Here is a 19,391-nt window from a genome sequence, read left to right as displayed (position 1 = left end):
AGGTGATGAATGTGTCTGCCGATACAATTGTTGATAGAGCAATTGCTGATACCCAAGAACCTCTCAGGCCCAAGTGGCTCTGGGCCATAATTGTCATGTCTGTCTGCTTATTTGGAGTGTTGCATGGCATGTAGGCATTTACTATGAGAAGTAAGGAAAACAGCATACCTTATTTTCTGTTGTCTTCATTAGACTCCCCAGTTCTAAAGGTGCTTATGTTAGCTTTTTTGCTTCTGTGCTAAATCAATATCTAAACAAAGGGATTTTAAAGGAAAAAATATATGGTGAAAATAGGATCACTGAGAAACTAAAGGGAAGCAGTAGTAGGCTTAGGGGAACCTCAAGCTTTGCAGATGCAAAGAAAATGTGTTTCAAAATTACTTTAGAGAGAAGTACCTGCCCAATGAGAAATAAGCATGTTGAGGAGCATAGTAATGTCAATATTGTGAAAACTTGAAAGAATACATCAGATATGGGAGAAGAATGTAATCTTGCCCAGTTTAAGATGAATTGATGCATCTATCTCTCCCACCACATTCATAGGCCCATTTCAGGTGAAATAGAAAGTCTCCTTGGTAGCTGCTCCTATGCTTAAGGAATTCCTGCCAAGAGAGATTAGGTAAGTCCACTTCTTATTATTAATCTACTGCCAACAAGTAAAACCCTTTCTTTTTTCTAGAAGGCTTTTGGTGTGTAAGCTGCCCTCACTGCTGAAGTAATTTTCATTGACAAAGTACTTATCTTTTTCTTGTATTTGTCCTTTTATTTGTGTTTTAATTCATTTTAATTTGTTTATTTATTACTTCATTATTTTTATTCTTATTTTTGTAAGCTGCCTCAAGAAATGTGGTTTATTTCTACTACAGTCACCTTCCAGTTCATCCTACCCTGTCCACCTACCCTGTTCTTCTCCAGCACAGAAGTTAATATCAGAAGAGATGATTCAGGATAATCTCACTTAAAAACTACTTCTGCAGACTGACTTTTTACCATTGGGATAGTTGGAACTAAGACCTTTGTCTTGGCCAAAGAGATCACTGAGATTGTAGCTGGTCATCTCATCCCCATTCTGCTTCCTGATTTCAATCAATTCCATGCCACCTTGGATAATTCATCCTCTTGGTACCAAGCTACTCATGATCCCAACTGCTCCATATTATATGGAACATGTAATATTCAGAAGGATACCTTGGGCAGTAACTCAAAGGTTGCTGAGAGGTCTAAAAGAACTAGAAGAGGTGCAGTCCCTTCCATCCAGGTTATCCCAGATTGCTGGGAACATCTGAAATGTCCTCCAGAATCCATTTAGATCCATCAGGCAGCTTAGACAGAGCATTCTAATTAGCAGTTTGCTCTGGGAGAAAAAATATGTAATACATAAAAATCAAAATGGGAAAAAAATTGTGCCCACTTGATCTGTAGAGGAGTGAGGAATTGTGCCTTCTGTAGAACTTTAAATTCTTTTGGTCTGTGAGTACCTTTATGGAGTGGGCAGCATCTTCCAGAAAGTGCCTCCATTGTTGGAATGCTGTTTTTACTGCAAGCAACTCCTTACTGAAGATGTCATAGTTCTATTCTGCTGTGAAGTGAAAAACTTCTTCAAATCTTGAAATGCTGCCTGTTCTTGAATAGATTGTATGAATCTATGACTTTCTTTAGGAGTTGAGGCAGTGGCTTTATGCAATCTGCATGATTAGGGATGGACCACCAGTTGAAATTATCAGTTCTTGCATATTTCTCTCAAGGTCATCTCCCTTAACCTCTACATGGGCAGAGGGAATTGCAAATATTTATCTGGAATACTTGAGATGATTCAGCAGTTACAGGATACTAGAATCCAATTAGACTGAGGTGTTGAAGAGGTTTGTTGGTTTACACTTCCCAGATTATCAGATCAAAATAAAACTGTCCCTTAGATTATACACTACTATAAATATTGTGATTAAATATTTGGCTAAAAAAAGCATACAGTAGAAGCAGATAAATAAAAAGTAACATTCACTGAGCATGTATAATAAAGTAAATTGCATGAATTGTATATACTAGGAAAGCTGAATATTTATTTATTTATCAAATTTCTATTACCGCCCATCTCTCCCAAAATATGAAAACTGATGCAAATATGTGAGGATTTAAAATTTTGCAAGCATTGGAGGGAATAGATCTACGATAGAATATTGTTTTTGTGAAACTAAGACTCCCTGGAAACTGAGTGATCCACCCAACCTGAGCTAGTGCAAATTCATCCTGCATCTGACATAACTTTTCCCAAACTTTTAGTCAGAACAACTTGACTAATTTCAGTAATTTAAACTTGATTAATCTGAAATCATTCCACAGCATTTCAGCATGTACTTCTTCCAAGAGTAAGTGAAGAATATTTTTTTTGTTTTTATTTTGTTCTTATTTTTGGCTTTGTTTATTAGTGCTTTAGAAAAGGCTATGGGAATATTACCCCGTCAAAATGTGATGGAAAACTCACCCTCAAAATACCAACAACTGGAAAGGATCCAAACAATCATTATATTTTCCAAAGCTAGCAGGTTATAGTGAATTACTGGTTTCTTGCACCCAGACAAGCCAAGAACAAGAGCCCCAAGGTTACAGGGGTCTTAAATAAAATATTGATTAAAGACAGTTTGAGCATGGATATATATTAACAGGAAATCCCAGTAAAGAGAATTGCTTAACATTGATAAGGGAACACGATAACTCCAAGGGAAACATGGGTATCCTTCATGGTTTGAAAACATTACAAACACATTCCTTGAAATGCAGCATAGCAGCTTTGATATACTAGAATTATCAAAGCTCTGACTGTTATTTTGACAAGCTGACCCTGTACTTTACTGTGGAAGGAGGGAGGGAGATAAGGAAGTAGCATTACATACTCTTGAGTCCAGAGTCTCTGCTCAAGGCAAAAATCCTATTGGCATTTAATCACCAGCAGGCAACAACCTGGCATTGTAACAAGAATTCCAGCCCTAGAAAAATCCAAGTAAAACATGCATATAATACTAGAGCTGTATATAAAAAATGATTACAAAATAGTATAATAATTAGGGTAAATTCTTATTCCAGGTTTTCATACAAAGCAATGATTTGCCAAACATTTCTTCTGTTCAAAAAAGAAATTGAATCAAAGCATTTATTATTAACTTTGCTTCCTGATGCATCGAGGCCAGAATGTAAAAAAATTGTGGAGAATTGCACAAAAAGTATTCCACTTTGGTCAGGCTGTTAGCAGCTAGCTATCTTGGCTCATTACAAGATTGCTCCCCTGGTGCTAATATAAGTGAGTAGAATTCTGAGTGTACATGCAGCAAGCTGGTCTGTTTCCAAGATGGAATTTCACAAAGCGCTGGTACCCAGGAAAATTCAAGACTTGATGCTTTTTTGGAAAAACAACATAGTAAGGTCAATCCATTGGGAGGGAAAGTTTAAAAAAAAGGAAGGAGATGCTTGCAGAGACTGTGGTGAGGTGGTCCTTCCAAACTTCTTTTTTTTTATGACTGTAAACCAGCATTTGGCTTTGTACTTCCACTTCTGGTAAGAGTGAGAGAGAAAGGGCAAACATGATCATAATGTTTTTCCTTAGCCAAGGCTCTTTTGGTATATGATGAAAGCCTATAGAATGATTAAGGCCATCAGGATTGCAAAATCATACAAAAATCAATCCTCTACAAATAAAATTGCATCTATGCAGATCACAGCTGAGCCACAAACTAAGTATAAATAAAATATAACAAGATTTAGATTCCTTTTCAAATAAGCTAAGCTATACACTGTGTGCAAGGCCAAAGGAGAAAGAAATTATCTGCACTGGAGACTTCTTTTAAAAAGCCTTCCTCCCTCCCACCCCCAAGATTTTGCCCTTAAGTATCCAGTAATACATGGCTTTTCCTGGATTCTATCACATTAAACAAGTGATTGGGTGCTATGTGTGCTTTGCCTATTGGAAATCAATAAGTATATTTCTTGGGTAACAAAACAATTCCCTAGCCTCTGAATGGATGCTCTGCCCTGAAATGCTAGTTTTCTTTAGGCAGGAATTTATATTAAGGGGAAAAGCATTCAAACATGTGAAACTACCCCTCCACATCCAAAGCTGCAACTTAAAGCAACATAATTCCAAATAAATTATTGGATATGTATTTATTTATTGAATAAGTGTTCATGTTGATCTGTTTCAGAAAGCAGGTCTGTTCTGGGTGTCTTTAGCATACTCTATCTGCAGTTTTTGTAAACTTAATTCTAAAACCAATATAATGTTTTGGTTCAATTTACAGAGTTATGGGATTGGGTGTTGCCATCTTTATTTTTTACTTCTATTTTTATGGTGTTACTTAGTTCTTGTTTAATATTGTTTATTGTTCCTATTTATGACTGTCCGGTTTTTAGATTACACTGTAGATATTTTAATTGTATTATTTATTCTATATGAGCCACCAAGAGTCTTTTGCATTGTGCCAGGACAGAAGACGTTAACTATATAAATAAGAATTAACTGTGGAGTGTAAATACATATATTTGTTTCTAACCTCATCAGGGGAACTTTTATGGTGTGTAAAGCTCTTAGCACTTGTAAGATAGAGAACATACAGCTTGTTTCAACAGTCACTTTTCCCACTTTCCCTTGGCTTTGCATGCTACTTTCTGTGTATGCTGTTAGTTGACTCTTGAGATCAGCCCTGTCCCAACCCATGAAGATATGAACTTAGCATGGCATATGCTCCTCATCTCTTTCCCAAACCCCTTATCATCTTTTGTGTGTTTATCTGTCAAAAGCTGTTTGGGTGCCTTTCCTCTCTATAGTCCTGCAGAGGCTTACACTACAAATCTCTATTTTATACTTGTTTTCTGCATACTGTGCACTGAGGGTAAGAATGGTACTACTGCCTCTTTGGATTCCTCAGGGCAGTGGGAAGTCTTGGAAAGAGAGCCAAGGAGGCAGCCTGGTGTTGCAAGTTGGGAGTGGAGGGAAGGGAAGAGGCCAAGAACATTTTTTGTGTGTCAGTCAGGAAGAGAGAAAGTTGATTATCTTGTTTGTGTGCTATCTTAGTACATCATTATAAGAGGGAGATACCATATATCATCTTAATGTCTCTTTTTATAGGTCTAGTGAGTCCCTTGGAGGTATTCATGAACACCAGGAGTGTTGAAGTTGCTCGGGGTCAGACGGCCATCCTGCCCTGTACTTTTACCACTAGTGCTGCGCTCACTAACCTTAATGTCATATGGATGGTCACGCCTCTTTCCAATGCCAACCAACCTGAACAGGTACCAACTCCTAGTGGAAAAACAGATCAGCTCACTTTTGTTTTGCCTTTCTTCCTTGTAGGGTTATTTCTGCCACATTTCTCCCATTCAGACTCTGAAAAGTTGGAAATAGCCACACCAAGGCTTACCTCTACGGTGTGTCAGGTGAATAAGAGGAAGTCTTGTATTTCCTCAAGCTTCTATCTGAGTGTTGGGGTTTGGCAAAAATCATAGCTTTCTTTATTTTTAGTCAGCCTATTTCAGGATATTTTGGAAATGAAAAAAATGCAGATGAGGGTTAATGACCCTTTCATGTCCTTGATCCTAGGCAGATCCAGAGGCACTATGATTTCCCCAGTTTGAGGGAGTGCAGAACTTTGCAGAAATCCATATAAGGACCTCAGCGCCTAGCCATTGGTCTTATGATTTCAGCCATGTGGTGCACAGCAGACCTCTTTGTAAGGAAAGAGAACACATGGAGTGATTTATTACTGTTCTGACATGGTAATCAGATCATATTACAAGTGGCAAAAAATATTACAAGCTAGAAAAAAATATGTAGTTATTTAATTACTTTTCATTGTTGAAACTTTTAATCTGTTTACTGACTCATTCACCTTTCATTTTATTTCACAGCTGATATGGAACTATGGAAATAATTTTTATTATTCTTATTTATTTCCATATCTAATTTTTTTTACAAAAACCTAACCAGTTTTCTCCTGTCTGTAACTTCAGGCAGATGCTATTATGCATGCTACTGGTGGGAAACTGAAGGAATTCCAAATAAAATCCTGTTTCTTGTTTGTTTCCATTGAAGCCATGCTGGAGCAGCCTTTACAGCAGGGGAGGGCAATTTTCCCAGGGTCAGGAGTCACAACTTGCTCCCTCAAGCAGCTGGAGGGCTGCAGGTGACATCACTAGGTAGGTGGTGAAGTCACAGAAAGGATTACCTGCAGGTACCCCAATCCTGCTGTATAGATTACAGGGCCTGCTGTAACCTTTACCTATGCTATAATGGTTACAGATAGGGGACTACATTTTTTTAAAATTTGCACCATACTTGTAAAGTTTCAGATAACTAGAGCAAAGTGCTTCCATTATTAATAACAAATACATTTGTTTTGTGAATTATTCTTTTTTGTTTGAAACACACATTGCTACTACAGATGTAAGATAAACATTTAGACCTGTGGCTTTTTTCAGGACCAGTTTCCTCAAAGGTTATTGCTCTTTGTTGGTTTTCTACTCTGGTGTATCATGCTGGGTGGCTAGTGAGCATTACTACTTCAAATTTTATTTAAAAGCAAAGTTGAGGGTTATTTTCTGCAATTACATGGAAGTTTCTAGATTTGCAGGGGAGTGGGTTCAGTGGATAATGTGCCCTCCCACACACAGAAGTTTCATTTTCTCTGTCATCAAATTTCAAAAAAGTTGACAAAAATTCTTACAGTATTATACAACTTCCTCATGTATAACGGTGTGGAATGTTAGCTTGTAACATTCCACACAGTTCCCATAAATGCAGTTGATCAGCTGCATGCCAGACTGGCTCAGATGGTCAATCAATATCTTCATGAGGAAAAAATGCTTTTTTTTTGCCTTGTAAAGACTGGTTCCTTAGCACCTCAAATTTAAGTTTAGAATTTCAAAGGAAAAAAAAATGAAATCCATGGAATTAAATCAGAGGGAACAGCTGATTTCATGAGAATTCTATTTCTTCAGAAATAGGTAGTAAGTCTAGGAAGGAATGGGCATGAGAACTTTGATGCTCATTTCTCTATGTTGTCTGATTTCTATGTGCAAACTCAATAATTCTATGCATTTATGCTTATCTCTCTGCATTAGTAAATACCTTTTCTTTAAATTATTTTCCGATTTAGAATATCTGGAATCCCATTTTAAAGATCTTTTATAGTAACTCCTTTTTTTAAATTGTAGCAAACCACTGCCATCTAGTGGTCCTTTGGATTTCTCAGTTTAACCAATTTTTCAGGAGTATTGTATTTTCCTTTTGTCTTTTTAACCAACTTATAAGCTTTTGTTGAATTGGGGAGTTTTAGAATCTATATTTTTCAACATTGCATGTTTGTATTTTAATATATAAAACTAAAAAGTTATTTGTACACATTATATACAGTATTTTTTAAAAAGATTGATTTTGTTTATGACTTGTGAGATTGGCTACTACAATATCTTTTTGTGCTATATATGCCTTAGTACATGCATTTTATATGCATTTTCCCCAAGTATATCTATATAATTGTCTGTGCATTTTTTGAATATTTTATTCTACTTGTTCTATATGCATTTTTTTTTAAAAAGCGGTCTCTGACCATAAATAAAATTTTAAAAATTAGCGTGAAAACTTCTCCATGCCAGAAATAGAAGAAATGATGTGCAAAATAAGGATCCAAAAACTCAGGTTTATGCTAGACTCTGAAGTATTTTTAAATCACATTAAACAGGAGAGATATTGAGGCCAGTACATAATGAATAAATACACTGTTACTTTAACCTTTATTTTGCATGATGTGGTGCCTTGTCTTTTTCAGGTTATTATTTACCAGGGTGGTCAGATTTTTGATGGTGCAGCCCATTTTCATGGGCGAGTGGGGTTTGCAAAAACAATGCCAACCACCAGTGCCTCCATCTTCATCAACAATACCAAGCTCTCAGATACAGGAACTTACCAGTGTTTGGTGAATAATCTACCAGACCGAGGAGGGCGGAATATTGGAGTCATTGGACTCAATGTCTTGGGTATGTACTTCGATCTTTCAAAGATAGGTGATAGGTTTGAAATATTCTTTTTTTTTTTTGGTGGGATGGAGGTGATCTGATGCATGAAGCTTTATTTTTATCTAATTATTTACTTTATATACCCATCTGATTTGTTTTCAAAAGCATATTTATCATAAATCATGTAATATAACACCACAATTAACAGGCCTTTTTAAGGCAGTAAATTCTTACCTGGACTGGATTGGGAACAATAGAATATAACTGAAACTGCAGTCTAAAGAATGTTCCACAAATTCCTAAAAAAAAAAAAAATCCCTGCTACTGATTGACAGGAGGACATGCTAATCTCTTGCATCCAGAGGAGTTGGAAATGTTTCTAATGTTTCAAAAATAAAACAAAATAAAAATCTCAAAAGAAATTATGTATACGTAATTATACGCAATATGAATTATACGCAAAAGAAATTATATATACGTAATACATGCAAAGTGAGGACATAGCCTGAAACAGCTAGTATTGGAGATACAAAAGAAAATGTACTACATTTTTATTCTTTTTCCCAGTTCTTAATGGTTCACTTGTAGCCGGTAGCTGGAACAAGCATGGATTACATGGAACCTGTCTAAGTGTGATGTTAACTAAAAGCTACCCTCCTTTTTTTCAAAAGGTTTTTTTTTCATTCTGGAAATGAAGTTCCTGTTTTTATATCTCACTTTAGGAAACTTTAGAATGTCTGTTACATTCCTTTTGGTGGTGAGTTTGAACTTACTTTATTGTTGCAGGATGGGATAGGATGCTGGGATTATTTTCCTCATGTACATTTCTCACTTGAATTTAGCATAATCATATCTTAACAACAGCAGTTGCCATGCTTGTCCCCATAACATTATTCTAATCTCATTCCTGGCCTATGTGTGAGATTTGTTGTCATTTGCATTCTGGTATTTTCTCCTTTATTCCAGGGTCCATCAAACAAAAGAAGAATCTCAAGGTGTATAAAATCAGTTAGACCACACTTGTTGTATAGGCAGCAAATTCAGGTGCCCAGTAGTGGGTGTGATTGAAAAGGGTTTGTTTGGTTGTTTTAGGCAGATAAAAATATGTCCCACCCCTTTTTTTTCCAATCATCCAACTTGAAAAGCTGGACACAGTAATTCATACAGTATCAAGATAACTTCTTAGTGGGCATTGCTGCCAAGAAACCTACATGGCATGTCCATGTGGTCACCAGCATTTGAATTCAGTTTGAGGGAGAATTCATATTACTTTATAAATGTAAACAATGGTTTGAAGTGGGGGCTGCCACTATAAATCTGCCAGATTTGTGCAAAAGTGATAGAACATACACTGCATTCCTATTTGACTGTGCTTCCAGCTGGATACAGCATGGTGCATGAAATGTCAAGAAGATGATGTAGCATTCAAATGAAAAGAAATAATATTGTGTATTTTGGTTAAACCTACATGGACATATAGTTACCAGGATTTGAGCTCATCTTGAAAGAAACTTTATGTTTTGTTTTGTTTTTTAATTGTAAACAACAGCTTGGAACAGGAGCTGCTGCCATGTCAGTGGTCCATCGGTTCTGCACAAGAGCACTAAACAACTGTAACTCACTTTAACTCTATGATTCTTTCCAGTTTTGTGCAAATCTGAAAGACACAACAGTAAAGTGATGGAAAGATGTTAGAAATCATAATTAAAAGTACTCTCTCCCCATAACTGCTACTAGCTACTCAGCTCCCTGCATGACCTTTTTATATTACAGCCATTCCACATTTAGCGACTACCTCAATTCGCGACCATTCGCAAATATGGCAGTAATAAACAGTAATAAAAAATCATTTTCCACCCAATGTGTGCATTTACAACCAAATTTCATGCACCTAACAACATAAGCCTTCAGTGTGAAACTGATTAAGGTGTGGTCAGTTTCAGGCAGAAGGCAAGCTGGCAGGAGGGTTCAAAATCAACTAAAGATGGCAGAGTTGAGTTGTTAACTTGTGGTTAGCACTTTTAGGAGGAGTGCTGAGTGGGGAGGAAAGCAGGGAGAGATAGCTTTTTTTTTTTTTTTTTTGCAAAAGGGCAAAAAGGGAAAAATGGGTCAAGCACAGGATACTGTATTAGAGACCTTTATCTGAAGGAGACGGCAGCAACCAGTGATCTTCACAGCTTCTCTCTCTCTCTCTCTCTCCCTCTCTCTCTCTCTCTCTGTAAGTGTTTACTTAGCAACCATTTTGCTTAACAACCAAGTTGGGACAGAATGTGGTCACTAAATGAGGATTGGGTGTAAATATTTTATTAAAGTTAAGTTACAACAGAGCAGAGTATAGGAAAGTAGGCACACAAAGCATCTTGGAGAGGACAGAGTACTGTACTTAGGCCCACCTACTTTCCGTTGTCATGCTTGGTGGATGTTTCTCCTCCTGGTTGGTGACATGCTGAAGAGGGAGTGCAGCAATGCCAGCTAATTAAACCCATCACTGCCTGTTGCAAAAGGCTCACTCACAAATCAGAGCAATTCAAGTTGGCAGTGATTGGAACTGGGAGAATAGAGCAGGATAGGGAATGGCAGTGGAAACAGGAAATGTCATGCTGACTCAAGGAGGGGTGGATATCACTTTAACTCAATAATAGGGAAGGACCTTTAGTCATTCTATATCCCACCTGACTGTCCTGTTTCCATGCTGGGGAAAGGATTGTATAGGAAAAGGGAGGCATACACTGATCAGCTGTCTCCTTGCCAAGATAAGTACCTGCATTTTGTCTATTAAACTTTTGGCCAAAATGTTCTCCTTTTTTAAAAAAAATCCGAAGCAATTTCTTTTTCTTAAAAGCTCATAGCTGCCTTATGATGAAAGAGTAACTTTTGTTGACACTGCAGCAAGAAAGAAATATTTAAAATACAAGCACGCACACTTTGTTGCAGAAACCCACACCCCAGCAACAACTATCACACATTACCATTATGCCTCACTCAGTCCATAGTTGTATAATGTATGTATTTGTGGATACTTTGAACTCACTCAGTGACCAGAATGTCAGAATTCCTAGCATCCCTGTTCAACCTGTATACATTTAATATATCAACAGTCCAATTTCCTGATTTCTAGAAAAAAAAATAAGACCTTTTCCCTCTTTTCCTTTGAAAGATAAATTTTGTAGGTTCTGGAATAGGTGGGACAGTGGTAGGCTATGAGAGATTCAAGTTAGCTTCAGATAGTGGGACATAGGATTGGCAGTAGGAGCCAGAAGCATATGACCAGAACAACTTACAGAAGACAAGGAATTCTCCTGTCCCTTGATTTATTGTGGCATGTTTTGGAAAGTTTTTGCTAGTGTTGTCACTATCTTTTAAACTAGGTATGGAGTTTATTTTTAGCACTTCCTTGACTATGTTTGCATTTGATACTTTTAAGGATTTGGTACCTACTCTACCCATAGTCATACCATCTTTCTGTATAGAGAGTATATTATATCTCCCATCCTTGTCCAGATAATGGGATTTGGCTTAAAGCAAAGCATTTTAATAGTATCTTTATTGTGCTAGTTGAGAGGGAGCTACAGATGTTCTCCTTCCCTGTGAGGACAGTAATAAAAAATGGCCACAATTAAGCCTGCAATTATGACTGAGCTCAGTTGCTAGTTACAAAAGTCTTAGCAGGTTACCTTGCCTGTTGCTTCCTTATTAGTCCTGAGCCATCTGTATCTTCCCATTTTTTAAAAGCTGTCTATTGTCTATGGTCTCCAGTTTGTAAAGGGAACAAGAATGTTGAAGAAAAACTACCCCATTGTTTATAAAACTTCTAAACCATCCATGCCATCTTCTGTTGTTACAGTTCCACCATCTGCGCCAGACTGCAGAATTCAGGGTTCTTTGAATATTGGTAGTGACATTACATTGAGTTGTAATTCAGAAGAAGGTATCCCTCGGCCGACCTACAACTGGGAAAGGCTGGATAATGCTCCCAGGCTGCCTCCAACGTCCATTCAAGGTGACCATTCTCTGTCCCCTTTCTGTTTCATTTGGATGCTAGACTAATTTTTGCTTAACTTATTTTGCTGGCAATGTGATCATAAGTTTTGCATTTTGCCCCAAACTGCTACTTCAATTACTTATATTTGGCAAAGCACCTGATCCAAGTATGTCACGGAAGAGAGGAAAGCAATTAATGTTGTCCTGATAATATGAATGTAAAAACTCAATAAAAATAACAAGCAAGAAGGGAAAAAATTCTGTGTTTTGGATGATAAAAGCAACTGAGCCTATAAAGCATTGGGTGCCCTCTAGTGGCATTTCTAATTATTTTAAATATTTTTATGCATGAAATAATATAGCACACAGCATTGTAAAGTAATGGTGGCCAACTATTTTGGCAAATTGGCCAGAAATCCGACAGATGCAATATTGTTCTTACAGAGTGTACTATAAGATGATAATAGTTCCATGCTTAATATGTCAATGAAGATTCTCAGTCATCCAGGTGGAATTGTCTGTAGGTTGAATCATGGCAACTGGATTTCCTTCTTTTTTGGTAGAAACATTTCGCTGCTTGTCCAAGCAGCTTCTTCAGTCTGGGCAAAGGTTGGTGAGGGGACCCCATATATGTCTTCCAGGGTGGCTGCATTGTTCCTACACCTGAATGGCTGTTAATTGTGCTTTGGGATGTCTTACTCCTAGATCCTTTGTTCATCCCCAAGTAGATCATTAAGAGTGGCCTTCCTGGTGGTCTTAATCTTCCTGGGGACTGATGAAAGAGCAGCATGAGAAATGGGGGACAAGTTGTGTCTGAGGCTCCCGCCTCTATTGAGGGAAGGATTTTCCACTTTGGCACTATCATCCAATCTTAAAATATACAAAACAAATATAGGAAATTGATAAAATAAAGATAAGCTGACTTCTGCTAGAAGGTGTCTTCAGCTATTTGTGGCCACAACACAAAAAATAAGACTATAACAAGGCCTTAGCAAACAGTTCCCTCCAGTTATAGTATCAGTGGTTCAAAGTCACAAACAGCTGTTGCTACTATAGTGGAATGGATTGTGAACATAGGCTTTGGGTCAATACTGTAGAGGAGATACAGCACAGGAATATCTGTCAAAGTGGTGGTGATAGTGGTAGTGTATGAATGTGAAAGTCATTCATCTGAATCTTATCGATACGTCAGCAGTACCTTGTACACGGGAAACTATTTTTCCAGGAACCAGAGTTATAGACTAGGTTCATCTTTTTTTCTTTTTTCTAAAGATTTCTTCACAGTACCTTATTTATACAGTTGATAGGCATTTAAACTGACTGCGAAATCATGTTTTGCTAAGCCCGTAAAACCTAGATTTAGATCAAGGGTTTGTGACAAGGGCTGGAGTTCAAATAATCTTCCTGGAAACATTGTCTAAAACTTCCTATGGTGCCAGATTGAGAGTGAGATTGCCTGAAGCATCTTAAGAGCTACTGTATGTCACTTTTCCCCTGCTAAATATTTCATACAATATAACAAATGAGTTTATTTTCCATCCTAAAATTTACTTAAATATTTATGTATCTGTTGATTTGCAAAATCTCTTAATTTTTGTTAGCAGAAGTTAGAACAGCCTTCCCAAACCTGACATTCTTCTGGAAGTTGCAGTCCCAATGTATTTCTTGGGGAAAGCTTGATTAGATGGAGAAAAAGCATTGTGCACTGTAATCTTTGGCTGGATTTCCTAAATTCATTGATGAGTCTTGATTCAAGAGCTGAAATGTTTTCTTTTCTGGAACAAGACAAACAAAGGGAAGGGAAGGAAAAGGGAAAGGGGAAAGGAAGGGAAAGGAAAGGAAAGGAAAGGGGAAAAGCTGAATAGGCAAACACTGTCCTCAATTTCCTTGTTAAACTGACAGATTGTTCATAGCTTTTTTTTTTTAGTTTCCTTGTCCTAGGCTTTCAAATATATACAATAATAATCTTTAAGAAGAAAATGACCACTGTAAGCTTCTTAAACTCTAGTCTTATGTGTAAAAGATGCTTTCACCTGAAGGTTATTTTCTAATCTGTCTTTTAAGAGCCTTGCAATACAACTTGGGTTTTGTTGGATTTGTTGGATTTTCAAAGTTCTGATAAAATGGTTCTCCTCCCTTATTCCAATTGTACTTTAATTTAGAAGGTTTTCTTTGTTTTGTTTGTTTTGTTTTTGGTCTTTCCCATCTAGATCCAGTTCAGGGTACTCTTCTTCTACGCAATATTAGCTCTGTGTCATCAGGACGTTACCAATGTATGGCATCTAATGTCATTGGAAGCAGCACCTGTTCTCTTGAGGTTCAAGTGATTACACGTGAGTTAGATAAAGTGAAGTATTCAGAACTTGTTATCTAGCATTGGGATGTGTACAGCATTATAACTCTGTCTATATTAGTGTTGCAGATTTAGTGTTGCAGGTAATAATCCTTTCCATTGTTTTTTTTATATTAGAAAAATCCATCACCAAACCTTATATAAACTTTGTCTAATATATATCTTTTTAATATAAATATCCCCAATATTTATAGAACTTACATTTCTCCAATATGATCTTTAATGTGAATGTGTCTTATGTACATTAAAAAAAAATCTTTGTGCACTCTTTTGTACAGTTTCCCCAGATATAAGCTCTTGTTTGGGTTTATCATTCATAAATATATATATATATATATATATATTACCTAAGAATGATGAATGCTACTGGATTCTGCTGTCTGCTGCTGCCTATAATACTGCAAAGCCCATTTTGGTAGATTCTGCCAATTCACTCTCATGGAAAATCTGTGGCAAATTTCTTTAACATCCCTATTCTTATTGGTTCTGTTCATCTCTGACCTTCCTTAGTGGAAGGTCAGCAGTAGAGGAAGGTTTTCTCTTGCTACACCAGACATTTAGAACAAATGAGCCATTATTTGGCTGAATGATAATTGAATTTTCTTGTACAATTTTATTTTTTCTACAAACCGGTATGAGTGATTTAGTTTTGCAAGAAAGGTCTATTTTCTGCACACATCCCAGGTCCAAATTGCCATCTTAGAGCTGTTATTATAGAAGGAGAAACATAATAACTGTAGCACCAAGGCAATATTATTGGGATGTTGAATTGGAACTGCAGCACAGGAGAAAAGTGTAAATTCTCTTTTCTGTACTTTGGCTCCAATCCATATTGGAAGGCCTTGGGGAAGATAAAACCACTCAGGGAAATTTTAGTTTAGTAAAACTATATCTGTTTTACCCCCTTATATATTTCATTGTTTCAAAATTGAATGTTTTTTTTCAGTCACATCCTGAAGAAATTGGCACATTTTCTTCTAGGAGACAAATAAAATACTTTCACACCTGCATTGCCAAGTTCAATAGATATGGCTGTTTCCAGCAGAGAGAAGACCCCTTTATGTCTCTTCACTACATCACTACTAAAGAAGAGGTGCCTGTTCTAATTAAAGATACGGCAGCCCTCATTCACACCATGTGCAATTGCATCTGACCTGTTAAAGCAGGAAGGGTGATTGAAGTAGAGACCAAGGAGGGTCTCAGTCTGAAGAAGTCCATATACCACTTTGTCTCTATTCTACCTTGGCAATAGACAGGATGTTGATTAACCTGGCTAAACTCAGATATAGTTGAATGCATAAAGATATCCCAAAATTCAGTCATTCAGTCACTCAGTTGAACATGAAGAAATTAATGATGAGAAATTAATTAGTGGTGAGGGTAGCAGAGAGGATAATTGGGATTTCACTTCCTCCTATTCAGGACATGGCTCATACACGCTGTCTGTCCAGAGCTTGAAATATTGTCAGTGACCCCTCCCACCCTTATGGCTTGTTCTCCTTGTTACCCTCTGGGAAAAGGTTCCATTGCATTCATTGCAGAACAGCTAGATTAGGTAATAGTTTTGTCCCCTGGGCTATTTGACTCCTGGACTCTTAATAATCCCCTCTCATTTCATTGTGGCACATGTTGTATGTAGGACCCTGATATTTATTAGGGATAATGATTAGGGGAGTGGAATGGTAAATATAATATAATATAATATAATATAATATAATATAATATAATATAATATAATATAATATAATATAATATAATATAATATAATATAATATAATATAATAAATATAATATAATAAATATAATATAATATAATATAATATAATATAATATAATATAATATAATATATATTATAGTAATTTTTTTGAGCCAATTGCAACGGAATTCCATTTTAATGTGTACTTTGGTGTATATTGTAATGACAATAAAAGTTCTTTTCTTTTCTTCTAATGCTGTCTGAGTGGATAGACAGAGCATTTATACTTTTTAAAATTCCATCTCTTTATGAAGAAATTAGCAAAGTCTGGGCAGTTGTTTGCTTTTCTAAAAGAGAACTAAACAAAATTCTTATATGTATTTATCAATCCTACAGTAGATCCTCTGTATAATTATTAATTTGCCCCATCACCTTGTCCCAGGACTTCAGACATCTGTAATGGGTTTAAAGCTTTTTTGGCTATGCATAGATTGCATATAATAATTTCTCTTTGCTAAAAGCTCTCTTGTTTGGATGAATACCAGAATCCAGTCTGTAAGGTGCATATGGAAACGTTTTTAGTGTGACGAAGGATTGGGAAGATGTTAGCAACCTCTGTGCATTATACCACAAGTTACAAGAATATGTAAGAGAACATCCAGCACATACTCATTCTGTACTAGATGTCTCACCCTGAACTTTTGACTCATGCATGCTTTTTTGTAAATGATCTTTGGTTGCTTTTAGAAATACAGCTGGTCTTTCCTGATGCCTGCTGTGGTTCTTTGAACATGCCCATGTGTTCTTTCTACTCAGATTTTGCATGTGTTCCATGTCCCACACAGCTAACCCACGGAATATTGGCCTGATTGCTGGAGCTGCAGCAGCAGGGGCAGTTGTGCTTATTGTCTGCATTGTCTTGGTGGCTGTTACACTCTTTTATTGGAAAAACAAACACAAGGAGGAAGAGGAGGAAGAGATTCCCAATGAGATAAGGTTTGGCCTTGGAAAAGTAATTTGTCTACCCTTCCAAATTTCTTCCCTTCCTTCCAAGCAGGAATGTCTCCAGATGTGATGGACTACAGTAATGCAGCTGGTTCTCAGGAAGGAGGGAGCACATTCCAAGGAGGGGGGCAAGGCAAGAGAACACACCCTGGAGCTGGAGCTGGACCATGGGAAGACAGAGATTCAGAGTAGCCATGCCTTAGAGCCTCCCAGGTTATTTCCCTTTAGGTTAGAATAGAGTAGGTTTAGTCTGGCAAGATTCTGTCTATATGGTGTGAGCAAATAAAGAACTGAAATTTGGCTGGATTGCTTCCTTGTCGTTCTGGGGCTAGGCCTGACATCAGGCTTCAGAAGGAGAAAGATGTTACAGTTACTTCCCATCTGAGTGTAATGAATCCAAATTAGATGTTAGCAAGTGGAGTGGCTGTGCAAAGCTAGTTGTTAATGGTGTGGGCATAAGAGCAATGCAAGCCTCATCCATCATCTTTCCTGAGATGTTAGCAAGAGGGACACATGCAATACTCCTGGCAAGAGAAGTATAGTTTGTTGATCAGCCATGGCAGTCAAAAGCAAGGGATAAATTCTTTGAGGGAAAAGAATTCCTGTCAATGCCAGTTAATGGCAATAACATAAGAAATCACCATGGCTGATTTCTGCTTTTGTCCATCATCACTGTGTATCAGCTTTGACAGAATGATGCCAAGATATTGGCATGAAAAATTAGAATGTAAAAGTAGTGATGTCAGTGGTTACATATTTGGGCAAACAAGCAAGAATTATATCAAAGAAATGAAATTATTGGGTGTTTTTTGCTCTTCAATTTTATTTATGCATGCATGCATGCATGCATGTCAGTAAATGCGGAAGTGTTTCTGTTCGTTCTGGAGATGAGTAGATACTGAGGAAATGTTGTGAAGGCAATACTAATTAAGTCTTCCTTTTCCTTAGGGAGGATGATTTGCCACCCAAATGTTCTTCATCCACAAAAGCCTTTCATGGTGATGCTTCCTCATCTGAAAATGACACCCTCACATCCTCCAATACCTACAATAGCCGATACTGGAATGACCCCAAAGCAAACCATACCACAGACTCCTTCACTCACCTCAACAGTGACGCACGGCAGGCCTTCTCTCGTTCTGGAAGTACCAATGCCCGTTCTGTATATGCTAATGGAGGTCACCCAGCACACCCTCCACCGAAGACATTGGTAGTGACAACCAATACAGCTCCATCTCCACAGGAGATGGCCAGAAGTAATGGGTCAGTGAGTCGGAAACAGCGATCCCAACACACACGGTCCTATGCTGTGAGCCAAGCAACGCTGGAGAGGATAGGTGCCGTGCCTGTAATGGTACCAGCACAGAGCCGAGCGGGTTCTCTGGTGTAAAAAATGGCTGCGGTTCTACGAATTTATTACAGTGAGTGGGAGTGAAGATGGGCCCAATAAGAGACTCTCCTCTTCCTCCCTGAGATGAAGGGGAAGATCTGTTTTCTTCCCTCACCCCAATCAACTGAGCCCAACTGGTGTGATGATCCCTCCCTTATTACCCCATCCTCATGATCTCAGGGGCTCCTCAGCTATGGCTGTATGTGCCAAGGCCAAAAGGAGGCCATTTAAGGCATCAGGGGAAGGAGACCACACTTGCTTTCTAAGGTCTGCTATATGAAATTTCTATTGGTACGGCGAGCCAGTTGGAATTTATAAGGTCCAGAGGTCAGTAGATGGGCTCAATTGCCTTGAGGTTAGCCCACTGCTGTTTGGCTTGAAGCATGATAGTGAGGGGAAACTGGTGAAATTCTGGCCATGACTACGGATCTCAGAGAAAAAAGGCAGAGAAAAAAAAATAAGCTGGGACAGAAGAAGTAGGGAGGGAGGGCAATTGACTTGAAAGTTATATTTTATTTTTATTCTTTTTCTGAAGTTCTTTATTTCCATCTTCCTCCCTTCTCCTGCTTCCTCTCATTCTCCAAATGGGATTTCCCCCCCTCTTGCACTAGTTTCTGGATGCTTCTCACATCCCTTGTCACTTCCATGGCAACTCTGTCACCTTGGCCTTGTTCCTCGATGGGCTGCTTGGCATCCAATTGGCCTGCTGCTGCTGCTGCTGTTTGGCTGTTGTTGAAAGGAGGGATTTGGGGAGGGCATGGTGTGGGTTTGAAAGCTGAAGCTCCATTGCTTAAGAGAGCTGGCTGTGTATTTTCTAGGGTATGTGGCTGGCATTTCTCAAACGAGCTAGATTTCCAAAGCTTTTGGCATCTGCATGGCATGTCCCCATATATGGCTGTGTGGGGCTGGCCTGCATGGTCAGATTGATAGTCAACCATTCACACATTCAAGGCATCCATTTTAA

General features: G+C 37.8%; 1 protein-coding gene across 1 annotated transcript in view; it reads left to right on the top strand.

Annotated features, from left to right (window-relative positions):
- The window catches only part of IGSF11 (immunoglobulin superfamily member 11), a 163,665-nt gene extending 144,786 nt beyond the window's left edge, over positions 1-18,879 (top strand). The window contains exons 2-7 of the mRNA XM_063305681.1: positions 5,117-5,280; positions 7,815-8,022; positions 11,846-12,001; positions 14,193-14,315; positions 16,878-17,028; positions 17,986-18,879. Of these exons, the coding sequence (XP_063161751.1) occupies positions 5,117-5,280; positions 7,815-8,022; positions 11,846-12,001; positions 14,193-14,315; positions 16,878-17,028; positions 17,986-18,427 (1,244 nt within the window). The 3' untranslated portion in view covers positions 18,428-18,879. The remainder of the gene's footprint in view (positions 1-5,116; positions 5,281-7,814; positions 8,023-11,845; positions 12,002-14,192; positions 14,316-16,877; positions 17,029-17,985) is intronic.
- Positions 18,880-19,391: the final 512 nt, after the last annotated feature.

This window comes from Candoia aspera, chromosome 5, assembly GCF_035149785.1.
Source record: "Candoia aspera isolate rCanAsp1 chromosome 5, rCanAsp1.hap2, whole genome shotgun sequence".
Lineage (NCBI taxonomy): Eukaryota > Metazoa > Chordata > Lepidosauria > Squamata > Boidae > Candoia > Candoia aspera.
The sequence above is the reverse complement of the archived record's forward strand: the minus strand, read 5'-3'. Positions and strand labels throughout refer to the sequence as shown.